Source organism: Alexandromys fortis, unplaced genomic scaffold (assembly GCF_014885135.2).
Source record: "Alexandromys fortis isolate MF-2015 unplaced genomic scaffold, M_Fortis_MF-2015_v1.1 scaffold_173, whole genome shotgun sequence".
NCBI lineage: Eukaryota > Metazoa > Chordata > Mammalia > Rodentia > Cricetidae > Alexandromys > Alexandromys fortis.
In genome coordinates, this window is record NW_026068051.1 from 2258115 (window position 1) to 2283941 (window position 25827).

General features: G+C 37.4%; 1 protein-coding gene across 1 annotated transcript in view; it reads left to right on the forward strand.

The window, feature by feature from the left end:
- Usp32 (ubiquitin specific peptidase 32) overlaps positions 1–25827 on the forward strand; it is a 131118-nt gene that overhangs the window by 9955 nt on the left and 95336 nt on the right. Inside the window, exon 2 of the mRNA XM_050119575.1 lies at positions 25500–25627. Within this exon, the coding sequence (XP_049975532.1) occupies positions 25500–25627 (128 nt within the window). The remainder of the gene's footprint in view (positions 1–25499; positions 25628–25827) is intronic.

The window sequence follows — 25827 nt, forward strand, 5'->3', positions numbered from 1 at the left end:
GAGTGCTGGAATTAAAGATGTGCACCACCACCACTCAGCGAGAAAGGAAGATATTTGGCACTTGATTATATACTAGATCAAGAGAAGTTAGGGAATTTATAGTTATTATTTTGAAGTAACCATAAAAATCTGCTATCACTTTAGAAGTAGAGATAAGGGCTGACAGTTTGGAAGTTGTAATATTAAGTAGCTGCAATGGTCAAGGGATTTTCCTTGTCGAATAGAAGTTGATCATTTGAATGCCAGGTGTGGTGGTACAGGCCTATAATAGTAACACTCAGGAGGCTGCCTATAATAGTAACACTCAGGAGGCTAGGGCAGAAGGTGGTACCAAGTTCAAGGTAAGCTTGGCTCATATAAGCAAGATTCTGTTTCAAACAACAACAGTTTAGTGATTTATGGTGGTATTTAAAAGACAAGACGGAACTGACAATTTTTTTCATATTGTATCTAAGAAGCATGACTTCTCTGTGCTTCTGCTTTTGACATTTGGGCCTCTGGTATTTGTGTGTAGATTGAGGTATTACATTCCTTTCCTGAGTGCCAATCAGTGTGGGCATTTTCAGTTAGTGGTAGGTAGTTAATTATTGACGCAGAAGCCTGATAAAACTGGGCTCTTTAGTATGTACTATTATAGTTAGAGGCATAAATGTCCTAAGACTGGTGTGTTCAAAATAACTAACAGTCAAGCCCTGCTCTTAACACCTTTTTTTAAAAATTAGGATTTAATAATCACTAACATGAAACTTCTAAGCTCACCAATGGTTTTATGTAATATGTTTCTTGGGATCCTGGATACTATATTGCTTTTAAACACAATCAAACTAAAAGGAGGTTTTACAGTGGAGGCTTTATAGCTTCTTTTCCATTTCCATAAAGAAGGTTGTTATCCAATTATATTTACGAAAAAGCTTTTTAATTCTATTTTTTGTGGTGTGTTAAGGATTGTGCTTGACCTTTTGCATCTGGGCAAGTGCTCAACCACTGAGTTATATCCCAGCACTTGCTTTTTGAGACAGGTTCTAAGTTGCTAGGGCTGCCTTTGAAATTGCTGTCCTCTTGCATGAACCTTCTTAGGTATCATATTACTGCCGTGTGTCATGATGTCTGACAGAATAAACCTTTTAATATTCACTGTGGTTAACTTTTGATAATGAAGTTTGAAAGGTTCTGGAGAAATTTCCTTTGTAGGAAGGATTCTTTTATTGAAATAGGCCTCTTTTAGTTTAACCCATGACAATAAATGACACCACTGTCCCCACCCTGTTGTTTATGGCCAAAATATAGACACCTTCATCCTTAGTTCCTTCCTGCTCATCTTGCTCGTTTGATGTCCTGTTTAATTTTTGCCCAGCTATCCTACTCTTACCTCTGCTCTAGTCCCATCTTACATTATCTCTTGCTAAAGTTGCACAGTAGCCATTGTGATCTTAAAATCCAAGTCTCCTGGAGTGCTGGGAGGGTGTGCACTGCCACTCTTGGTCCCGCTACTTTCCCTTTCATCTATAAGCACTATCACACAGTTTTCTTTTTGTTCCTAGAACACAGTTCTGGCTTGCTGCCTTTGCATTTGTCACTGTCAGATTGGAAAGGCTGTTTACTTTTGTAATTGTTATTTGTTTGTTTTGAAACAGGGCCTCACGTCGCTCAAGATGGCCTCCTTTGGACTCCTGATGCACCTTCTCCCGTTTTGAAAAAAACAAAAAAAACAAAAAAGAGAATTCTTCTGGGTTGTTTGTTTTTGTTTCTTTGAGACAGTCATTTTTTTCTATGTAGCCCTAGCTGTTCTGGAATTCTCCACGTAGACCAGGCTGACCTTGAACTCAGATATATCTGTTTCTGCTGGGATTAAAGGAGTTTTTTAAAACGGGTTATTTAGTTTATATATATAAATGTTATGTCTGCATGTACATGTATCTGCACACCAGAAGAGGTTATCTGATTCCATGAAACTGCAGTTACAGATGATTGTCAGCCACCATATGGGTGCTGGGAATTGAACTTAGGACCTATGAAAATGAGAAGTCGGTATTCTTAATCAATGAGCCATCTTTCCAGCACAGGCATTTCTTTTTTTGACACAAGTTCTTGCTATGTGTAGCTCATGCTGTCTAACTGCCTCAGCTTTCTGAGTGCTAGGATTATAGGCATGCATTACCATGCTCAGAATCACCAATATTTTTAACAACTTTATTTCTTAATTTGGTCCTTGTCTTTGTAATTTTTTTTAATTTATTTTTTTATTATGTGCATTGGTGTTTTGTCTGCATGTGAGTCTGTGTGAAGGTGTTAGATCCTGGAGTTACAGACAGTAGTAAACTGCCATATGGGTGTTGGGAATTTTTGAACATGGGTCCTCTGAAAGAACAGTCAGTGTTTTTAACTGCTGAACCATCTCTCCAGCCCACCCTTGAAATTCAAAATGATATATTTATTGTGCTGCTGTCCCCTTTCCCTATTTAAGGTTTATTTATTGGCATCTAACTATTGTAAAGATCAGCCATTGTACTGTATCACTCTCTCAGATTCTTCCTTTCCTCCCATTTTTGTCATCTTTATATTGTAATTTTTGTTAGATCAGTGTTCTCATTTTCATAAGTGGGCCTTTATAAATGTTCTTCAGAGTTAAACAGTTTAACACGCAGTATTACCTTTTCTTCATACTTAATTTCCTCTGCTCCCCTCCTTTCCTCTGCTCTTATCCTTTACCCTCCCCCGTGACTCCCAAGCTCCCAATTTACTCAGGAGATCTTGTATTTTTCTCCTTCCTATGTAGATCCAGCTATGTCTCTCTTAGGCTCCTTCTTTGTTATCTAGGTTCTCTGGGGTTATGGCCTGTAGGCTGCGTTTTATTTGCTTTATGTCTAAAAGCCATTTATGAGTGAGTACATATTATATTTGTCTTTCTGTGTCTGGGTTATCTCACTCAACATAGTTTTTTCTAGATCCATCCATTTGCCTACAAATTTCAAGATGTTATTATTTTTTTTTACTGCTGTGTAGTATTCCATTGTGTAAATGTACCACATTTTCTTTATGAGGGGCATCTAGGTTGTTTCCAGATTCTGATTATTACAAATAATGCTGCTATGAACCTTAATTTCCTTTTAAATACTTCCTTAAGTAATTGCCTCGTTTTTTTCTTCCTTTTTTTATTTTTTTAACTTAATGGCTGGAGAGACAGCCGTGGGTGCTGGGAACCGAACTCTTATATTTTTGGTTGTGAGCCTAGCCTTTAACGGCTGAGCCATCTCTCCAGCCCAGCCTTTTCTTTGAAGTTTCTCTTTACTATAATTCAATCCTTCCCAAATTCCCATTCTTTCCACATGTTCACTGGGTTCATCATCAGTGACAAATTGACAAATACCTTTCTTATAACCAGTGGCCTGCTCCCAAGTATTCTATATTCCAAATGTTTTTATTCTTGGAGTATAGCTGCTGTGCTATCCTGGGGGTCTTCCTTCACCAAATTCCTGGAGTTTCTTCTGTCTTTAGAGTTGTAGTTCCTGTTTTGTGTATCATTTGTTAATTCTTTCTTGATGCATTCAATGGTAGAGTTTTTTTTTTTTTTTGTTTTTGTTTTTGTTTTTCTTCGAGGCATGGTTTCTCTGTGTAGCCCTGACAGTCCTGGAACTCTAGACCAGTCTGGCCTTAAATTTACAGAAAATTGCCTGCCTCTACCTCCCAAGTTCTAAGATTAAAGGCTTGCACTACCACTGCCTGGCTAGAGCTTCATAGCTTTCTAAAAAAGATGTGTAGAAGATAAAGCTTTTTTGTTTTTAATGTGTACGGATGTCTTGCCTACATGTATGTCTGTGAGCTATGTGTGTACCTGGTGTACATTAAAACCAAAGAGGATGTTCGATCTCCTGTGACTGGAATTACACACAGTTGTGAGCCACCATGTGGGTGCTGGGAATTGAACCCTGGACCTCTGCAAGAGCAGCCAGTGTTCCTAATCTCTGAATAATTTTTCCAATCCCAGGAGGTAAGGTTTTGTGCTGTTTTGTTGTTGTTTTGTGACCTGCCTGGGACCATATTCCCTGTCCCAATAAAAAACAAAACAAAACTCCCCCTTCTCCCAAAAAGACAGCCTGCTGAGGCAGAGGCAGGTGAATCTCTGTGAGTTCAAGGCCAGCCTGGTCTATAAAAGCTAGTTCTAGGACGGGCTCCAAAACTATAGAGAAACCCTGTCTTGAAAAGCAAACAAACAAACCAAAAGACTTGTATTTATTTTTGTGAATGCACACATATGATAGCATCTAGTCTTTATCTTTAATTTTTCATGAATTCTGAAATTTAGCCATTAAATCATTTGTTGTAAGGATCTATATGTTACTATTGTAGAGATTATATGAAGTTAAAAGAATTTTTTGTTTGTTTGTTTTCGTTTTGGTTTTGGTTTGCTCTTCGAGATAGAGTTTCTCTGTGTAACAGTCCTGGATGTCCTAGAATTCACTCTTTAGACCAGGCTGACCTCGAATTTATAGAGATCTGCCTGCCTCTGCCTCCTGAGTGCTGGGATTAAAACTACCACTACGCCTGGCTAAGAGGAGTTCTCCAGGTTTGGTGGTAAGTATTTGAAATTACAGTATTGGGAAGCTGAGACAGGAAGATCTAGGGTTTGAGGGCAGCCTGGGCCACATAGTTAGACTCTATCTCAACCACCACCAACAAATTGGGGCTGTGAAATGATTCTTTGGGAAAAGCACCTGCTGCCAAGCCTGAAGATATGAGTTTGTTCACTGGTTCTGAAGCATGATTATTAAAAACTCAGAGACAGATTTTGGGGTTCAACTTGAAGGTCAGAAAAGCGAAACGGCCAGCCACTGGCTCTTACCTCAGTCTGAAATAGCAATCCTGCCTCCAGGAAACCTCAGAATGTGAGAGCTGTCTCCTACTGTTTAATATTCCTCTCTAGGGCTGGGATTAAAGGTGTGCACCACTACCGCCAGATTTCTTTGGCAAACTAGTGTGGATACTGGGATTAAAGGTGTGTGTCACCACTGCCTGGTCTGATGGCTGATAGTGGAAATGTTTTACTCTCTGGTCTTCAGGCAAGCTTTATTTATTAAAATACAAATGAAATATCACTACAAGGACCCACACAGTGGAGTGAGAGAACTGACTCTCTAAAATTGTCCTCTGATTTTTACATATTTGCTATAGCACACAATACACAAAACAAGTAAAATGTAGTGATTAAAATTATTTATATTATATAGGCAGTTATTGATTTGCATAGTAGTATGGTATTGTGTAAGGCCTTTCTATATACATATAATAATTATTATAGTTATTATAATTATAGTGTTTATTGATTATATTATAGTGATTATTATAAAGTTATAATAATGAGAAAAATGCTATTACCCTATATTGACTTCTGAAAGTTTTTAAAAGCATTAAGAGTGGTTGCAAATGTATAGGAAAATTAATTTTAAAAAATATTTTGAGTATACTGTACTTGAAAATAATCAGAAAAATGTTTTATTACTTAAAAAAATCTGTTGAGGGGCTGGAGAGATGATGGCTCAGTGGTTAAGAGCTCTGGCTGCTCTACCAGACGTCCTGAGTTCGGTTCCCAGCAACCACATGGTGGTTCATAACCATCTGTAATGAGATCTGGTGCCCTCTTCTGACCTGCAGGCATACATGCAGGTGGGACACTGTATACATGCCTGGAATTGACTGTTTATTGTAGGTTGTCCTGGAACACATAATAGTAACTTTCATTTTCCCTAGTACTGAAACTGTGAGCTACTATACCTGGCTTGTGTTTGCCTTGAAACCTAAAATAGTATGTATTGTTTTTTTGTCTTGATGAATTACCATGCACCTTCCTATATCTGGATTAGCTTCTAAGATTAATTTTTCTATTTTTATTTTATGTGTATGGATGCTTTGTTTGCATGTGTGTATGTGCACCACATGTGTGCCTGATGCCTGAGGAGGCTAGAAGAAGGTGTCAACAACACCCTACCTAGAACTGGAGTTACAGATTGTTTTGGGTGCTGGGAATCAAACCGGTTCCTCTGGAAGAGCAGCCAGTACTCTTAATCACTGAGCCATCTCTCTAGTTCCAAGCTCCTTAGATTGTTTTATTTTTACTTTCAGTGTTGCAAAATACTTATGAGAGTTCCTTTAATGTCATTTGTGCCAGCATTGCCACCTCTGTCACCTTAATTCTCTTTCCCACCTTCCGTTTGCTCTAACCACAGATCTCACTTAGTTCAAGATTACCTTTCATTAAGTTCCTCCGACTGTGTACCAACAGCCTCTCGAAAGGCAGCAATTTGGCATTCTTAAGCTCAATTGTTTTTTTCCAAATCTCTCTTCTTTATAATCAATCCAAGCTGATTACTATCAGTTTCTTGGCTGCATTTTTATTATTTGTTGGGCTGTCCTCTTTATTTTTTATTTTATAATTATATTTATTTGTGTGCATGCTACCTGTACATGTATGGGATACAGAGGACACTTGCAGGAATCAGTTCTTTTCTTCCACCACCCACTGATTAGTACGTGCCCTCCACTGTGATTTTTTTTTTAGGTAGAGTTTCTTACTGACCAGTTGTCTTCATCTCCCCAGTGATGAGTTTATAAGCCTATGCCATCCCATGCACTGGGCTTTTTATCATGGGCTCTGGGAATTGAACTCAGGTCCTCATACTTGCTAACAAGCATATTCCTGACTGAATTCCGCTCCCCTCAACCCCCCCTTTTTTTTTTTTATAAAAAAGTTTTTGTTTTTTTCACTTGTGTATTTGGTAAGTTTGTTTGTTTGTTTTTTATTATTATGTATACGATATTCTGTCTGTGTATATGCCTGCAGGCCAGAAGAGGGCACCAGACCCCATTACAGATGGTTGTGAGCCACCATGTGGTTGCTGGGAATTGAACTCAGGACCTTTGGAAGAGCAGGCAATGCTCTTAACCTCTGAGCCATCTCTCCAGCTTTGTTTGGTTTTTTTTTTTTTCTTTTTTCTTTTTTGTTATTTCAGTGGGATTGTATCACCTTTGTAAAATTATTGAGACTTAGGTTTTTTGTTTGTTTCAGTGTCTCCTATGTATCCTTGGCTGTCTTGGAACTCACTATATAGACTGGGTTGGCTTCTAACTCACAGAGATCTTCCTGCTCCTGCCTTCTGGTGCTGAGATTGAAGTTGTATGCCACCACCCCTGCTGGATATAGATTTTTGTTTGTTTGTTTTTGTTTTGTTTTTCGAGAGCAGGCTGGCCTTGAACGCACAGATAACCACCTGTCTCTGCCTCTCAATTGCTGGCTTAAAGGCTTGCGCCACCACCACCTGGCTTGAATTTAGATTTTTTTAAAAGATAGTTTAATTTTATTTTATGTGTATTGGTGTTTTGCCTACATGTATGTCTATGTGAGGGTGTCAGATTTTGGAGTTACAGACAGTTATGAACTGCCATGTGGGTGCTGGGATTTGAACTCAGCTCCTCAGGAAGAACAGCTGGTGCTCTTAACCACTGAGCCACCTCTCCAGTCCTGGTCTTAGAATTTTTAAGGTTAATTTTCTCAGATTAATAATTGAATGCTTTATATGTGAACTTACTAATTATATTTTTAAATATAAATCAAAAACTTAAAAATTTAAAACATTCTTTTCAATCTGAGTTTATAGAACTATTTAATAGCTCTTTCATTAGTGTATTAAGGATTTATCTGAGGGATGTAAGGTATTTTAAACTTATCCTTAAGGAATTCTAAATATTCTCATAAAGATCTGGAAAATGCTATGCTAATCTTCATTCTTCAGAGAAGTCAGAGAGTTTATTTTTTTTTTTTTTTGAGAGTTTATTTTTAGACATTTTAGTTTTTTTGTAATAAAGTCTCTAATGTAGCTCTGGCAGTCCTGGAACCAGCTCTGTAGACCAGTCTGGCCTTGAACTCGGTTTACCTTTCTCTGTCTCCTGAATGCTGTGATTGAAAGCATATGCTCCAAAACACTGTTTTTAAAATTACATTTTGTTTCTTTCATGTATGTGGATGGATGTGTGTATTTGTGGATAACACATGTTTAACTGTCAGAGGACACTTGTTTGGGATTCAGTTTTCTGCTTTATTCCATGTGGGTTCTGGTTAAACTCAAGGTTCTCAGGTTTGGCAATAGATATCTTTCCCCACAGGGCTGTCTTAATGGCTCTAAATACTTTCATTTATCATTTTTTTTAAGAAAAAAAAATAATAAAAAGAAACAAATTGTACCAACTTTAAAAAAAAGATTTTATATTTATTTTTAATTTTTCGAGGCAGGGTTTCTCTGTAGCTTTTGAAGCCTGTCCTGGAACTAGTTCTTGTTGACCAGGCTAGCCTCAAACTCAGAGAGATCCGCCTGCCTCTGCCTTCCAAGTGTTGGGTGGGATTAAAGGCATACGCCACCACTGCCCGTCAAAAGATTTGTTAAATGAGGGCTAGCAGGATGGCTCTGTGGTTAAAAGTATAGCAGTGCATGCTGGGTGACCTGAGTTCTAGCTCTATAATCTATGTAAAGTGGAAGAGAAAATCTTCCTTGACATTTTCCAGTCCCTTCTGAGGAGACTATTATGTATTTTCATAGTTGAGCTTTGATATTTGATATTGCCTCTTTTCGGATTTAGGTATTTTCTGTTGACTTATCACTTAGAAGCATGCAAATATAGCTTTCATTTCTCTTTACTCTGTGCTACTTCCCTTCTTTTCCCTACTACTTCATTCTAACAATAGTGGCATGGTAGTTAAATGTTTTTACCTTACGACTATGTGTATGGTATATGTATATGTGATTCATTCCAAAGTTAAGTAGCAAGCAATGATTACTTTTTAGCTCATCTTTTCCCTGGAACTAGTATTTGTTGTGATTTTATTTGCTTTGGTTTGGTATTCTTTTAAACTTAAAATTTGTTAACTTGCTCATGACTCCTTGATTTGAGGCTGCCAGATGTTCACAAGCCCAGTGGGTTTCTCATGATTTAGAATCCCAGCATTTAGGAATTAGGCAGGAGTTTGAGACCTTCTTGCCAGCTTGGTTTACATAGCCAATTCTAGGCCAGTCAAAGCTGTATAAGAAGACTTTGTCTCAAAAAACAAAAACCCTCAAAACCCTCTAATAAACACCTGCCCATAAAAACTTTATTTATTTTTATGTGCATTGGTGGTTTGCCTGCATGTATCTCTTTGTAAGGATGTTGGATCCCCTGGAACTGGAATTACAGACAGTTGTGAGCTGTCACATGGATGCTGGAAATTGAACCTGGGTTCTCTGGAACAGCAGCCAGTGCTTTTAACTGCTGAGCCATCTCTCCAGCCCCTATATACTAGTTCTTATTATCCAACATATATTCTGTGACATTTTGTTTCTTATTTGAGATAGGATCTTATATAGTTCAGGCTAGCCTGGAACTTAACGTGGTTGAGAAAGGCTATGAATTTCTAATCTTCCTGGCTCCACCTCTAAAATACTGAGTGAAATGGGTGTCTGTCACCAGATCTAGATATAAATTGTTTTTATCTATATATAGTTTTGCATCAGAAACTTGTTTTTCTCAGAGAAACTTGACATTGCATAACTTGATGTCCATACTTCCTTATTTTAATTTTGTTCTGCTTTGGTTGTTTGTGAAGTATTTATGCTCTTTTACTTTATTTAATTTATTTTTTATTTTTTTTTTTAGGCATGGTATAACTGTGTAGCACTGACTGTCTTGGAGCTTGCTATGTAGAGCAGGTCAGCCTCAAAGAGCTCCTTCTGCCTCTTGAGTGCTGGGATTAAAGACTTGTGCCGTCACTCTCAGGTTGTTTATACACTTTTGCTTTTGTGTAATAGATCTTCAGAATGTTGCCATCCTGAGGTTGTGTGTAGGTATGAGGAAATTGTTGACCAACAAGAACAACCTTGTTTATGTAGCAAAGAATGCCAATCACTAGACTTATTGATGACAAGATTTAGTTCTTGATTTTTTTCTTTATTTAAGCCATGTGTGGTTTTGTTCTTTCTTGTTTTGATCTACTTGTGTGGAAATGCACACACCTGTGTTGTGTTCATTGAGGGCAGGAGGATGTTTAGTGTTCTTCTTTATCACTCTTAGCCTTCTTCCTTTGAGATGGCCTTCTGGTGAACCTGAGACTAGATTGGGGATGTGATCCTCTTGTCCATACCCACCACAGCACTAGGGTTACAGACCTAGATGTGACCAAGCAAGCCCAGCTCTTTTTTTTTTTTTTTTTCCTTGTTGAGAGGCTCAACTGTGTAGCCTTGTAAGGCCTCAAATTCACCATGACCAAAATGACCTCAAATTCTCTGCCTTTCAAGTAACTTTGAAGCCTGTCCTGAAACTAGCTCTTGTAGACCAGGCTGACTTTGAACTCACAGAGATCTGCCTGCCTCTACCTCCAGAGTGCTGGGATTAAAGCCACATACCACCCCCGACCAGCTCAGCTCCACTTTTTAACACACATTTGTCTGTCTGTCTGTCTATCTATAAAAGTGTTCTTACCTAATGAGTGACTGACCAGTCTTTCTACCCCCCCCACCGTTTATCAGAATCTTACAGTTATTGTGCAAGAGTTACAAGTGATCATAAGTGCTGAGTCATCTCTCCAGTTCTATTTTTTTAGATGAAAAACAAGGAAAGAAAGAAATGTTTTCAAGACTGGAGAAATGGTTTGGGGGAAATTTTGTTGCTCAAGCATGAAGATCATAGTTCCAATCCCTAGCACCCATTGGGGAGAAGATTCTTATCCTAAGCAATCTGGCTAGCTAGACTACTGAAACTGGAAAGCTGTAGGCAGAGCAAGTGACCTTGCCCCAGTATATCAGGTAAAGAGTAATATTGGAAGACACCTAACATGTCAGTAGTGCCAACAGGCACATATGCATGCACACTAGACACATGCACACATATCCAAGAAAAAATAAAATCAAACCCAACATTCACTGTTGAAATAGCTTTTCATTTTCCTCAAACCATAATAAATAAATAATATTAGTGCTATTGTTTGTCTACTTGAATCTTTGTATAGTTCAATAATGTCTTTTTTCCTTGTGTGTAATTGAATGGTTAATATGTTGCCGTTGCTTGATTGTTGCCAGTAATTTTATAGTCAACTTTCTGAAATGGGCATTTGAGAGTTTAGGATAGAATGGCAGTGGATCTATAGGATATTAGGTCTACAAAACTTGTTTAATGCCCAAATGCTCAAGTCCTTAAAATGTACTCAGATCCCCCATATTAGATGATATAGTTGTGACATATGCTCAGGTCTTCCTGTAAACTGTAAATTGTTGATTACTTATAATTTATATTTTTTTTTGTTTTTTTGTTTTTTGTTTTTTGAGACAGGGTTTCTCTGGTTTTGGAGCCTGTCCTGGAACTAGCTCTTGTAAACCAGGCTGGTCTCGAACTCACAAAGATCCGCCTGCCTCTGCCTCCTGAGTGCTGGGATTAAAGGCGTGCGCCACCACCGCCCGGCTAATTTATAGGTTTTTAAATACCTAATACAATATGCATGCTGTATAGTTACTATTCTATGACAAGTTAAAAGTTTGTACATGTTTATATTAGGTAGAATTTTATTTATTTATTTTTTGTTATTTTCAACATAACTTTGTTTGAATCCTCACATACACTACTCAGATTTTGCGTGCATTGCTATAGATACTCAGATTTAGAGCTAGGAAGCAATATATTTTAAAAATTGTGGTTGAATTATTTATTATTTGTTACCAATTTCTGGTGTGGATTTGATATTTGTAAGCTTGGTTACCACATGAGCTCATCCTAAGCAAGAAGAGCTCAGTTTGACAGTGTCAATGTGAATTTCCTTTAAGCATTCAGACTTCCTGATACCTGACTCCTATCCTTGTAAATAATGCTTTCAAAATTGCTTTTGGTATCAAATGGAGTAGTATATTGGTTATTGCATAGTTTTTATAAGTTTTACGTTAGTACCATTAATAGTTATAAGCCACTTTTTTTCTGTCAGATATTAGATGTAGTGGTTGCAGACACATCAGTTTTCCGATGCTATTTCTTCTGAAATACTGTAGTGTTAAGTGAGACAGAATATACTTGATTTCTCTTTTTTATCTGTCTGTCTATCTAGCTAGCTATTATATTTTGAGGTAGGGTTTCTTTGTATAGCTTTGACTGGCCTCGAACTCACTGATATCTGATAGCCTCTGCTTCCAGAGTGCTGGGATTAAATGTGTGCACCACTACCACACCTGGAAGTCTATGCTTTCTTTTCATCAATTTTGCCAAGGAGGGTGCTTATAAATTCTAGTTATTTCCATTTTTGCATAGAAAGAATAATTCAAAATTTCAACATATTAATTTAATACATTAATATATTAATGACTAATATATACTTTTATGTTACATTTAAATTTTATAAATTTGTTCTCATCTAAAGTTATGAACCTTATGCTTTCAAGAAGGATCTTGGGTGAATTCTGAGAATTAATAGGAAACATTTTATGATTGCCAAACTAAAATTAGGTACAAGAAATTAGCTTTCAGTTTGAAAATTGTGGGTTCAGCTAGAACACTGTAAATGACTAGAACCTCTGTGCGTAGTTATTGATGGAGTTGTGTATCTGCCCGGATGTGGTGATGCACACCTTTAATTTCACCACTAGGAAGTCATAGATAGCTGGAACTACATTGTGAAATCCTGTCTCCCTGTTCCCCAAAACTATTTGTCTGTATTGTCCTTTGTAGCTTTCCTTACAAAACTATGTAATTTTGAGTTGTATATAGATAATAGATCTTATAACCATTGGACTTTCTTGTCAAATATCATAGTTGACAGTGAAGTTAATAGGAATGGGAGGTTTAGTGTAAATATTTTTTTTTTTTTCTGTTGTGAAAGGCTTCTCTTAAAAGTGAAATAGGCCAGGCAGTAGTGACACATTAATTTAAGCCCAGCACTTGGGAGGTAAAGGGAGACAAAGTTTGAGGCCAGCCTAGTCTACAGAGTGCGTTCCAGGACTGGCTTTATAGCTACTGGGAAACCCTGTCTTGAAAAAAATAGAATGGAGGAAATAAATGTGTATAAATTCTTGAATATTAAGTATAATTGCTTTAGTAAGTACTGTGGTCTGAATGCTTGTGTCTGCTCTAAAATTAATTTGTTGAAACCTAAACCTCTGTAATTTCATTAAGGGGCATAGTCTGTGGAAGGTAATCAGATCATGGATACAGGTGTCACAAAAAAAACTGATACATTTTGAACTTCTGATCCTCTTGCATCCATCTTCCATGAGCTGGTTTATAGATGTGGGCCCCTACACCTGACTTGCAAATGCTTTTTGAAGAGTAAAATGCTAAGTTAGGTGTAAATTTTATTATTAACTTTGCTCAATAGGTTAAAGACACTGAGAACATTCTATTTTCATATTTTGGTTCAGTTTATAAAGGAATTTGGGCTACTATATGCCTTTTGACTGACTAAAGGTTCCCTCACTGTCTGCTGGAGGGGATAAGGGTGCCTGGAAACATGTATGTCGCTGAGCTGAAGAATGTTATGCTGTGGATAGCTTCAGAGGTTTATAGACCAAGAAAATGATAAATTGTGTGTTTGGTTTGAGAAACTACTGGAAACAAGTGAATAAACTAGAAAGCTTATCAGCGTATGCTAAATAGTCATTTTGTTATATTGCAGAGAATAGGAGGAGCTAATGAAGACTTAAGGGCATTTTCTCAGCCATATTTTTAAAATTCTACTTTAACATTTAAGCATATAGCAAATTTCCTTTGATTGTAAACAAAGTCATGCCTTTTTTTTATTTATGTTCTGTTCTTACAGTTTTCAAAGACATAATCTTCCCCAGAAATTATTTTAAGTTAACTTGATAGTGGCATATTTGACATGTTTCAAAATGGGAGCTGTCACTCCTGTAGAAAAAAAACTTGTACAACTTGAATGTTTCTCCATCTGTGCCCTAAAGTTTGTTGTTATTACTATTTTGTTTATTGACTAAGTAGCTTTGTTTTCCTACACAAAGATCCTATTCTATGTTTTTTTCTTTACATTTTTATACATTAAAGAGAATTTGTGGTAGGAACAAGGAAGCCAAATATTTAAGTTAGTTCAATGTTTCATGTAATTCAGGGAAACTAGGTCTGCTTGGGAACAGAAACAGGCAGATGGATACTGATGCTCTGTAAGGATGGCATGGTTCCTTTTGATTACAGATACTGGCGGTCTGTGAGGTGAAGATATGGAGCCACAATCCATTTACAGTCTGCACTAACCATGTGTGCTGTGGTAAAGCCAAGAACAACTTCATAATATAGCGTAGAAGAGAGCTACTTTTAGTTTTCCAGCACAGAGACCCCCCCACACCAATCCTGTCAGCACTGTCTTTGAACATTGAGGCCAAATGCCATAGAAACTGCTATGCTTCCATTCCTGCTTTGAGTTACAGATGAGTTGCTTGGAAATGTAAGCTAGAGTGTAATAGTAGTGCACCATTGTACACTTTTCAAAAACAAAAATGGGATATTTATTTATTTACTTACTTTTAAGATTTGTTTTCAGTTTCAACGTGCATGAGTATTTTGCTTGTGTGTTTGTGTACCAACTGCATGTCTGGTGCTCTTGGAGGCCAAAGAAGGCCTTGGATCCCCTGGAACTAGATTGACAGATGGTTATGAATCACCATGTGAGTGCAGATTGAATGCTAGGCAATTTCTCTACCAACTGTGCTACATCCCCAGCTCTACTTTATTTTTGCTTAGGCGTTTTGCCTCCATCTATCTATCTGTGCATACAAACTTTAAAAAAGTGTTGGATCCCCTGAAACTGGAATTAAAGCAGCTGTGAGCAACTATATGGAGGCTTAAATTGAATGTGGGTCCTCTGGAAAAACAGCCAGTGAGTGCTCTTAACTCCTGAGCCATTTCTCACTTCCCATACCCCACCCATTTAAAGTGGGTTCTGGGGATCAAAACTCAGGTCCTAATGTTTGCATACCAACTAAGTCATCTCCATAGACCTAATAGCTTTCTGCTTTCTTTTGGGATTTTTTTTTTTTGGTTGTTGTTGTTTTCTTTGGTTTGTCGCTACAGGGTTTCTCTGTGTAAGTCCTGACTGACCTCAAACTCACTGGAGATTTACCTGCTTCTGCCCCACAAGTGCTGGAATTAAAGGTATGTGCCACCATCACCCAGCCCTAATAGCTTTCTTTATAAATGGAGTTTTTAAAGTTTATTTTTAATTTTGAGACTGTGGTTTTGCTCTTTCTATAAAAACCTGTGACAAGGGACTAGAGAGATAACTCATTGGTTCAGAGCGTTTGTTGCCTTTCCAGAGGACCCATGCTCAACTCCTAGAACCTGTATGGTGGTTTACAAATGTTCCAAGGATCTGACACCTTCTGGCCTCCATAGGTACCAGGCACACACATGGCGCACAGATTAAAGACATACATGCAGGAAAAACACCCATATACATAAAATGAAAAATAGATATGAGAAAACTCCTTTTCTTTTTCTTTTTTTAGTCTTTCCTTTCCCACAAATAGCATGCCTGTTCTCTTGTTAAGTATACTTCATTATGGAAGTTGTTAACTGTTGTTTTATCTTCAGCACAGTGGCTGTGCCTTAATCTACTGCTATTTCAGCCAGCAGTTGTGACTCTGCAGTTACTGGCTGCTTCTTTAGCAGCAGCCTGGAGGGAATTCCATTCCCAAAGGCACCAGCCCTGGCTGCTGCTAAAGGTAACTCTAACTAAATATCATTCTACTTTAAATAAGAAGTGAGGTTCAAAGACTGGGGTGAAAATCTGTGAACTCAGAGAGGCTGAGTAGCAACTAACTAACCCTCTCCTTGCTAGCGTCCCTGAAAGACCCATGCTTGGGCTCTGCCAAACCAGAAAATGTCACGGCCACTCCAAACTCTTCCCTACTACTTCTATGTCTCTTCATTTCTCCCAGTTGCCCTCTGATGTTCTATGATTAGTTTATGTCAGCTAGTTGCTAACTTAGCCTCCTGAACCAAGGTTAATTTTATTTAATCACTGCAAATGCAAACTCAGGATTCACAGTGTGATTGAGTATCCCCCACAATTAACTATGGGAAAAGATTCCTTTTTCATTAATCCCTTAGAATATACCTAGAACTGTAGATCACAGAGTCATTTAAAGCTGGTTGGTCTAAGTACTTTTCATTCCTTGTGGTTGAGTATGTTTTTCTTGATCTTGGATAAATCTTCAATATTGAAGATTTTATTTCTTTGTTTTGATGAAGAAATAGGTTACAGTCCCTGCTCATCCCCCCCCCCCTTTTTAAGGCTAGGTTAATACTATACCTGAAATAGTGACATTTAGGTATGGTCAGATAGAAATTTGATTTCTCCTGATGAGGCTACAGTTTACATAGTTTTGTTCACTGTCTTTTCCTGCTAGTTGGTATCATACTTTCCATAAGCGTTAGACTGGAAATTAAAATATTTAGTTCTAACTCTGCCTAGATTTAATCCTGTGTGATAAGTCTTCCTTGAAGGATAGTGGCATGATTTCACTGTTTTTTGGTGTTTTGTTTGTTTGTTTTTCAAGACGAGGAATTTCTGTGTAGCTTTGCAGCCTGTCCTGGGACTCACTCTGTAGACCAGGCTGGTCTCAAACTCACAGAGATCCATTTGCCTCTGCCTCCTGAGTGCTGGGATTAAAGGCTGACCTCTTCAGTAGCACTCCTGTTTTGTAGGGTACCATTGTCTTTAGTACTTAGATATCTAAGGTGTCATGATAGATTTGTAAAAGGAAATTGTGTGAATTATTCAGGTACCTATGGAAAAAGAAAACCTAATTAAATGATAATAGTTTATTAATATGACTATTTAAAGTCCATGTATATGACAGATTATATATTTTTATTCATTTAATTTTTATGTATATTGGAATTGGCCTGTGTATATATCTATGTGAGGGTGTTGGTTCCATTGGATATAGAGTTACAGATAGTTGTGAGCTGCCATGTGGGTGCTTGGAATTGAACCCAGATCCTTTGGAAGAGCAACCAATGCTCTTAACCACTGAGCCATCTCTCCAGCTCCTAGATTATATTTTTAAAAGATGGCTATGGCAGTATTTCCCATCCTACAGGCTTCTTATAACATGATTTTGACGTTTCTCTCATGGTCCTTGAATTTGAAAATTTGAACAGCTTTGTGACTTATCAGTGGTGACTTTTTTTTTTAAATTGGGGATAACTATGAAATGTATACTGATGTCATTTTCATGCTCCTTTCTTATTTTAAAAGTAATATATAATATTACTTTTATTATTTGTATATGTATGGCTTGTGTACATCTGCTTACAGATGTGCTTATGTGTGTGTGCCTTTATCCACCCTTTTTGAGAGAGGGTCTCTTACTGAACGCCTCAGGGTTCCTCTGTCTCCATGCCTTACTCCTGTCTCGATGCTGGCATTATAGGTGTGTGCTGTGATATTCAGCTTTTTAAAGTGGGAAGTGGGGAATCTTATTTAGGCCCTTATTACTTGTACAGCAAGCACTTTACCTACTTCACCTAAGGTCCCCCAACGCCTTTCTTGAAACGAGGTCTGTGTAAACAGAATCCTCTGCATTAGCTCCAGAGTGCTGAGATTATGGGTGTGTTGACCTAACTTCCTTCATTTCTTCTGATTAATATTTTCTGTATATTGTTTATCTTTAAAGAATCTGTTAAATTTCTTACTCTGATTTCCTCAATCCTATTTTCTTTTGGTGAAACATAGTCTCAAATAGAAACCCCATTGAATTTTCTTTCTTCTCTTCTGTTACCAGAAAATGAAAAGAATGAGAAGAAATGGATTGCTTATCTCTGTAGACTTTCTTTTTCAAAATGTCAATTTTTTTTTATTATAGAGTATGTTGTGTCTCTATGAACATAAAACATTTTAATAGAACGTTAAAATCAGATTTAGTTTTTCAGTAGCTTCTTGATTTGAATCATTGAAAAAATTTTACTTGCATTACACATTCATCCTTTCTCTAGAATAATTCAAAAATAGCTTAAGAGCCCAAGCAAGCATATTTTTTAGCACTCTTAGATTTTCCCATACTTTTATTTCTTGAAATTCCACATTTCACCTCTCATCTTCTCAATCTATAATCCAAGCATTTCTAATGTCCTTCATCTTTTATGCTGTTGATTATTCTCTTCCTGCCTTTGGACGTGTTCTTCAGGCCTCTTTGTTTGTTTGTTTTTTGACAGGATCTTGCTACACTTAGTCCTTGCTGGTCTCAAACTTGCTTTCATACTCCTGCCTTTTGTTCCCTAGCAACAGCTGAGATTATAGATGTGCACACCACCATGCCAGACTTTTCTGTTTTTTAATTGTTTTTGTTGTTTTAATTTTTGTCATGTGAATTGCCATTTTCCAAGATTCCTTCATAATAGTTTCGTATCTGTATTTCCTTTGCACCTTTTTTTATTACTGTTAAGTTCCTTTGTTACTACTTTGTAGAAACTTGTGTTATGTTATCATGCATTTGAACTACCCTGCCCTTCCTCTATCAAGTATGTCCAGCACTTTTGTCCAGGATAGCTGTGAGTGAAGCCTGTCATAAATTTGTAAATTTACTGTAAAATTATGTGTTCTTTTGGGGGCAGAATGCTTTTGGTAACTCTATTGTGCAATTCTTGAGTAGATGACTGCATTGTTTTGCAATGTCAAAAGGTGGACACCCTGCTGAAGAGTTTGATGCTTTGGTTGGGAGGAGGGGTGTTGGGCATCAGTTCTCTAAATACTCAACAGGTGATTTTAGCTGTGTGAAATAGTAGTGATCATTTTACAATGTGTGCATACTTAGAAAGGGGAACTACTAGAATAAAGGTATAACAGCGACTGACTTGGAATAAGATTCAAATTATTGACATTTTAAAAGCTAGGATAATTTTTTTGTCTTTTAGCTCCCATAGCATCCAATATACTGTTGTCATTATGATTCAACAAATGCATTTGCCTACTGGTTTTTGTGGTATTTTATATAGCTATGTAGGTTACTCTGAATGTATCTAGTTTGCTTTATTTTTATTTTTGTCTTAGGGTTTCACTCTAGCTCAGGGTGACCTTGAGTTCCTGATCCCTATTTCTGTATCTCCCCAGTGCTGGGATGACAGGTAATGAACCACCATCCCTGGCTTGGATAACTTTTGTAGCAGAAATTACTAGACAACAAAATTGTCAAGTGTCCTTTAAAAATCCAACAAGGCCTTACTATGTAGCTCCTGGCTGTTCTGGCGCTCATTATGAAGACCAAGCTGGCCTCAGACTTGTAAGCATTTGCGTACTGGGACTATAGTGTGCACCACCACATTCTATTGTGTATTTTTTTAATTTATTTTTATTGTATGTGCTTTGGTATTTTGCCTGCATGTATGTTTGCGTGTCAGATCTTGGAGTTACATACAGTAGTAGGCTGCCATGTGGGTTCTGGGAATTGAGCCCTGGTCCTCTGGAAGAACAGCATGTGCTCTTAACCACTGAGCCATCTCTCTAACCTCCCTCCCTCAGCTAAGTATTTTTAAAAGAAATAAAAAGTACTCTCTAAAGAAGTCTTGGATTAAATAAAGTCTTCACCAGTCCTGTGCTTGATTAATGAATTAAATATAAGAAACCCCATTCTTCACGCTTCTATTATAAAGTAGTCTTCATAAGATCTGTGTATATTGACATCTAAATGACTTTAGACTAACTATGATTCATAAGTCTTATTTGTAGATAGCTATAATAAACATAGGAAATAGGTGTACTTTATGCTTTGAGCAATGCTAGGTCTAGATTAACTATAACATTTAGTAAATGTGTCAGAATTACCAGATGAACCTTTGATCTTTGGTCTTATCCCCTCTTTTCTTTTTAAAGGGGGGGGTGGAAACCCAATATATACTAAGTATGTGTTCTACCCCTGAGCTACTCCTCCAACCAGAACTTTTGACCTGCATGTGCAATTTTGCTATATAGCCCAGGTTGATTTCTAACTCCAGATCCTCTTGCCTTGGCCTCCCAAATGATGGGATTAAAGACATTTGCTACCATATCTAGTTTGAGTCTTTAATCTTTTTTGTTTGCTTGTTTTATCTTGTTTGTTTGAGACAGGGTTTCTCTGTGTAGACAGTCAGGACTATCTAACTCACTCTGTAGATGTGCCTGCTTCTATTGCAGGGTGCTGGAATTAAAAGTGTAAACTACCACAACAGATTGGGCCTTTAATCTTTTAAAACCAGTGGCCCCTGGCTTGCTTCTAATTTAATTGCTTGTGGTGTTTTTTTGTTTTATTTATTTATTTTTGTTGTTGTTTTTTAATGGTGCTGGGAACAGAACCCAGTAACTTTGTGAGTCTTAGATAGGTACTCTAACATTGAGCTGTACTTGCTCGCGAAATTTATTTATTTATTTGTTTGGTTTTTCAAGACAGGGTTTCTCTGTAGTTTTGGAGCCTGTCTTGGCACTAGCTCTTGTAGCCCAGGCTGGCCTCATACTCACAGAGATCTGCCTGCCTCTGCCTCCCGAGTGCTGGGATTAAAGGCGAGCGCCACCACCACCCCGCTGAAATTTATTTTTTTGAGGGGAGATTTCATTTACTATTTTATGGACTGCTAGAATGCATTTAGTATCATGAGTGCTTTTAGACAACATTCATGTTCAAATCTAAAACAGTGATGAATACATTTTTTGCAACATACAACCGTCTCTTTGTGTGTGTAAACCTGCAAGGAGGACAGAGGAAGACATCAGGTTTCTTGTGTCATTTCACACCTTGTTCTCTAGAGACAAATTCCAAGCCTTAAAATTACCTTCCCAGTCCTGCAGTGAATATTTGTTTGAGACAGGATCTTGCTTTGTATTACTGTCTGGCTTAAAGTGGATGTGTAGACGAGGCTGCTCTCAAACTCACAGAAATCCACCTGCCTCTACCTTCTGAGTGCTGGGATTAAAGGTTGGTGTCACCAATACCTGGCAAACCAATGAATATTTTATGCATCTTCTGTCTGCTGATCGATTAAATGTTTGTGTACTATTTTAAGTAAATAAAGTTTTTTTTGTAAATAAAGTAAATAAAGTTTTAATAAGTTTTGACCTATGGCAACATTTTAATGTCTAAAATATTTTTACTCTGTTGAGTAACTGATCTTTTTATTGATGGACATTCTTTACTTATTATAGACACTTTAAAAGGTTTCCATATGCATTTTATCCTTCATTATTAGTGAATAAATTTATTGATCATTAGTTTGATGTCATCAATCCATAGTGATTGAGCCCATAGAGAATTTAACCCAGGACCTTGAGAATGATAGACAAGTACTCTACTAGTGAGATATAGTTCTACTTGAAACATGCTGAACAAAAAAGAATAGTTTTCAAGTAATTTGTAACCAAAAGTGTAGCTTGCCATATTATATTCTAATAGTCAATTTCCTTTTGTCTTCACTAGATCAGAAGCAACTTAATTTGTTAGTAAAGCCATTAATGAGTTGTGATCTTCAAGGAATATTAATAGTTCTAGTAGAAAAGTGTTCTAATTACTATAATTAATGACATAAGCTTTGTTCTATGTTTTGTTTTCATATTTAAAAACAAAGTACTTAGTAGGTATATTGTAGGTGTTAGTCCAGTTTCTAGTGAGCTATGTTTTGTTAACTATTTGAATTATTTTATTGGTTTTTTTTTTCTTTTTTTAATCATTGCCCTACATATTGTTGAACCTGGAGCCCTCCCTACATATGACAAACATTTATTGAGTGATTAGCTGTGTGCTAAGCCCTTTCCATCTTTATCTTGCTGACCCTTTCTACCTTGTGACTGCTTATCAGGAACTTCTTTCTGGCCTTTGGAGACCATATTTTCAGTTTACTGTATTTTCATTACCAATTTTCTTCACTATTCTTTTCCTCTCTCAATTTTCTTTGGTTTTAAATATTATAAACTTTGGTTTCTTTCAGTTTCATGCTTTTTGTTTGAGACAAGGTTTCTCTGTCTCTTTCGAGCCTGTCCTGGAACTAGCTCTTGTTGATCAGGCTGGCCTCTAACTCACAGAGATCCGCCTGCTTCTGCCTCCCAAGTGCTGGGATTAAAGGTGTGAGCCACCACTGCCTGGCTTCAGTTTTATTTTTATTTTTATTTTATTCAATGTTTTGATTATATCGAGGACTCCTAGCAAACCTTTCTAAGCTTTAATTCAAGAAATTAAAAAGCAAATGTAATTTCCTGAAGTTTCCACAGGTCTTTTAATAGAGTTGGCTTTTATTTTGACTTAATACTTTTGCCTTCCTACAAGTTTCCAGTGTGGAAGCCTTGTGATTTTTAGATTATTTCCATGTCTACCAATTTTTCTGTCTGTGTATATCCCAAACTTAGTTGGCCTTCCTGTTGTAATAGTGGTCTGCTTTTTGCTCCCTGGTTGTTCTGTTTCAGAGTGTGTTCTGCGCTTGGAGCCTTCTTTCTAATTAGCCCAGAGTTTGTCTGAGTTCTAGCTGATTGTACCCTCCCTTTTGGGTGGCAGAGTAGAGTAACTAATTCATTCTTCACAGTTGTAGGTTTATATAATCATCATTATTATTATCATCTTGTTTAAGCTTACCTTATTTTGCATATGATAGAAGCCCACACTTTGAAGTAAAGTGTTCTGTTTGGCTTGCTCTTGACTTTTACATGGCTTCACCTTTAAAAATTAATGTAATCCTCCCCTGAATCCAGAAGCCCTCTTTGTTTATTCTAGCATGAGCCAAAGCAACCATCTTGTGCCTCCATTGGGATTGTATATTGAACACTTAATATTGAAGACTAGTAATTTCTTTTTTTAATTTGTTTATTACTACTGTTTGTGTGTGCCTTAATTTCTTGTCAACTTGACACATGCTAAAGTCATCTGGAAAGAAAGAAATTCAATTGAGAAAATGTTCCCATTAGATTGACCTGTGGGCAAGCATGAGGGGATTTTCTTTTTTTTTTTTTAAGATTTTATTTATTTATTATATATACAACATTCTGCCTCTGTGTATGCCCGCATGCCAGAAGAGGGTGCCAGATCTCGTTACAGATGACTGTGAGCCACCATGTAGTTGCTGGGAATTGAACTCAGAACCTCTGGAAGAGCAGCCAGTGCTCTTAACCACTGAGTCATCTCTCCAGCCCCGGGGATTTTCTTGATTAACGATTGATATGGAGGGACTGTGTGCATGATGTTATCCTGGTCAGGTGGTCCTGAGTTATATAAAAAAAATTAGACGGAGTAACCCATGGGTGCAAGCCAGTATGTTGAGGTCCCCCATGATTTGAGTTCCTGTCTTGACCTCCTTTGATGATGCAGTGTAAGCCAGAGGAACCCTTTTCTTCAAGTTCATTTTGGTTGGGGTATTTTTTATCACAATAATAGAAACCAAACAAAGACAATGCCTATGCATTATATGTGTTGGCATGTAGCCTATGTTCCAAATCTTGTGTCAAGGTCAGAGAACAACTTTATGGAATTGATTCTCTACGTCTACCTTTATTTGCATTATTACCGAGATCAAACTAAGGTTACCAAACTTTTGCAGCAAGTGCCTTTGCCCACTGAGCCATCTCACCAGCCCTTTTGTCTCTTTAGACAGGTTGTTATACAAAGTGAAAGAAGTCTTAAATGCCTAAAGTAATGGGATGTGTAATTTTAAAAAATACTTTCTTTTGGTATTTGTGTGTGTGTGGGGGGGTAGATATGTAGTATACACCTACTTGTGTTTAGGGGTACTTCTGTGTATGCAAAGGCCAGAGGAGAGTGTCACATACCTTTTTGTATCACTTCCTTTCTTATTCTTTTGCAGTGGGGTCTCACTAAATCAGGACCTCAACATTTTTTTCTGGCCAGTAAGCCCCAATGATCCTCTTTTTCTGTACACTCCAGTACTAACTGGAGTGTTTCAAAGGGTATGGGACCACACCTAGCTTACTGTATGGTTGCTGAGATCATAATTTCCTTAATTGTGTAACAATGCTTTTAACTCTCCAGCCTGGTTCTGAATATATATTCATTATATATTTATTAGTATATGTTGATATAATATATATTCATAATTAGATTAAAAATATTGCATGTAGGTTTGTGCATGTGAGTACAGGTGCCAAAGGAGACCAAAGGCATTGGCTCTCCCTGGAACAAGAATTACAGATAAGATTGTGAGTCACCTGACAGGCAAGAATCTAAACTTGGAAATTGTTCTCTACAAGATACATTTGTACTCATGGTACAAATAATGTACTTTTTTTTTTTTTCAAATAATGTACTTTTGATACAAAGGAAATGAATTGTTAGTGCCAAAAGCATTGATGCCAGAATTTAATGCCATTTGGCTTACATGTATGCTACTTTTTGCTTCCCCTGGCCGGAAATTTGTGTGCATATATTAACGTTTTGTCTTTTTATTTAAAATAAAATTTTAAGTGTATGGGTGTTTTGCACGCAGGTATGATTGTGTGTCAGATTTGTTCAGTGCTTGAGAAGGCCAGAAAAGGTGCCAGATCCGCTGAGACGGGAGTTAGAGATGGTTGTGAGACACAGTACAGGTGCTAGGTATAGAACTGGAGTCTTCTTGAAGAGCATCAAGTACTATTAACTCCTAAGCCATCTCTCCAGCTCCAGGGTTTTTATTTTTGTTTGATTTTCAAGACAGGGTTTCTCTGTGTATCCTGGCTAATCTGGAACTCGTTCTGTAGACCAGGCTGGTCTTGAATTCAGGGATTTGCCTTTTTTCTGTCCTGGGATTAAAGCAGTGCACCACTCCCACCAGGCCAACCCCAGATTTTGTCTTCTGAAAACATTTGGTCAGGAATTTTGATTTCTTATTTTACAGATTAGATTTGAGAATATTAGAATTATGACTAAATGTCATTATGTTCCTTTACTTAGCTACTTAGCTGAAAGAATTATTTTCTTGTTCTTAGGAACTACAAGGTCATCTGTCTGTCTGTCTGTCTGTCTGTCTATCTATCTATCTATCTATCTATCTATCTATCTATCTATCTATCTTGTTTTTGTGACAGGATTTCTCTGTAGTGTTGGAGCCTGCCCTGGAACTTGCGCTTATAGACCAGGCTGGCCTCAAACTCAAAGATATCGCCTGTGTCTGCCTCCCAAATGCTGGGATGAAAAGCATGCACAACCACCGCTCAGTCCCTCTCTATTTTTATATTTATTAATTTATTAGTTTTTGAGACAAGGTTGGTTTCTCTAGGTAGCTGTAGCTGTCCTGAAACTCACTATGTAGACCAGGCTGTCTTCGAACTCAGAAATTCCTTTGCCTCTGGAAGTAAAAGTGTTTTGTTTGTTTTTAAAGACATGGCCTAGAATTTGCCATGTAGCTCAAGTTGTCTTCAGACTCCTTTCTTCTCTGAGCCTCCAAATACTGGGATTATAAGTATATGCCCTCATCTGGCTATGAGAAGCTATGTTTTGAAAGTCTTTTCTTTCCTGGTTTCTTACCTATCTTCTGTTTCTGAATTCTAGTCACAGATATAGAGCTGAAACGACTCAAAGATGCCTTCAAGAGGACCTGTGGACTCTCATATTACATGAGTCAGCACTGCTTCATCAGGGAAGTGCTTGGGGATGGAGTGCCTCCTAAAGTTGCTGAGGTAATCTTTATGGTGCTTGGTTCCTCTCATAGTTCTGTACCAGTTTAAATTTCTTTTTCAAAGTATTTTTTTCAATTTTTTAATATTTATTTTTATGTGTATGGATGTTTTGTCTGCCTGTTCGCTATGCGCCATGTATGTGCAGTACACAGAGGAGAGTTTTGGATTGCTGTGAGCCACATGCAATTAATGTCAGAGAT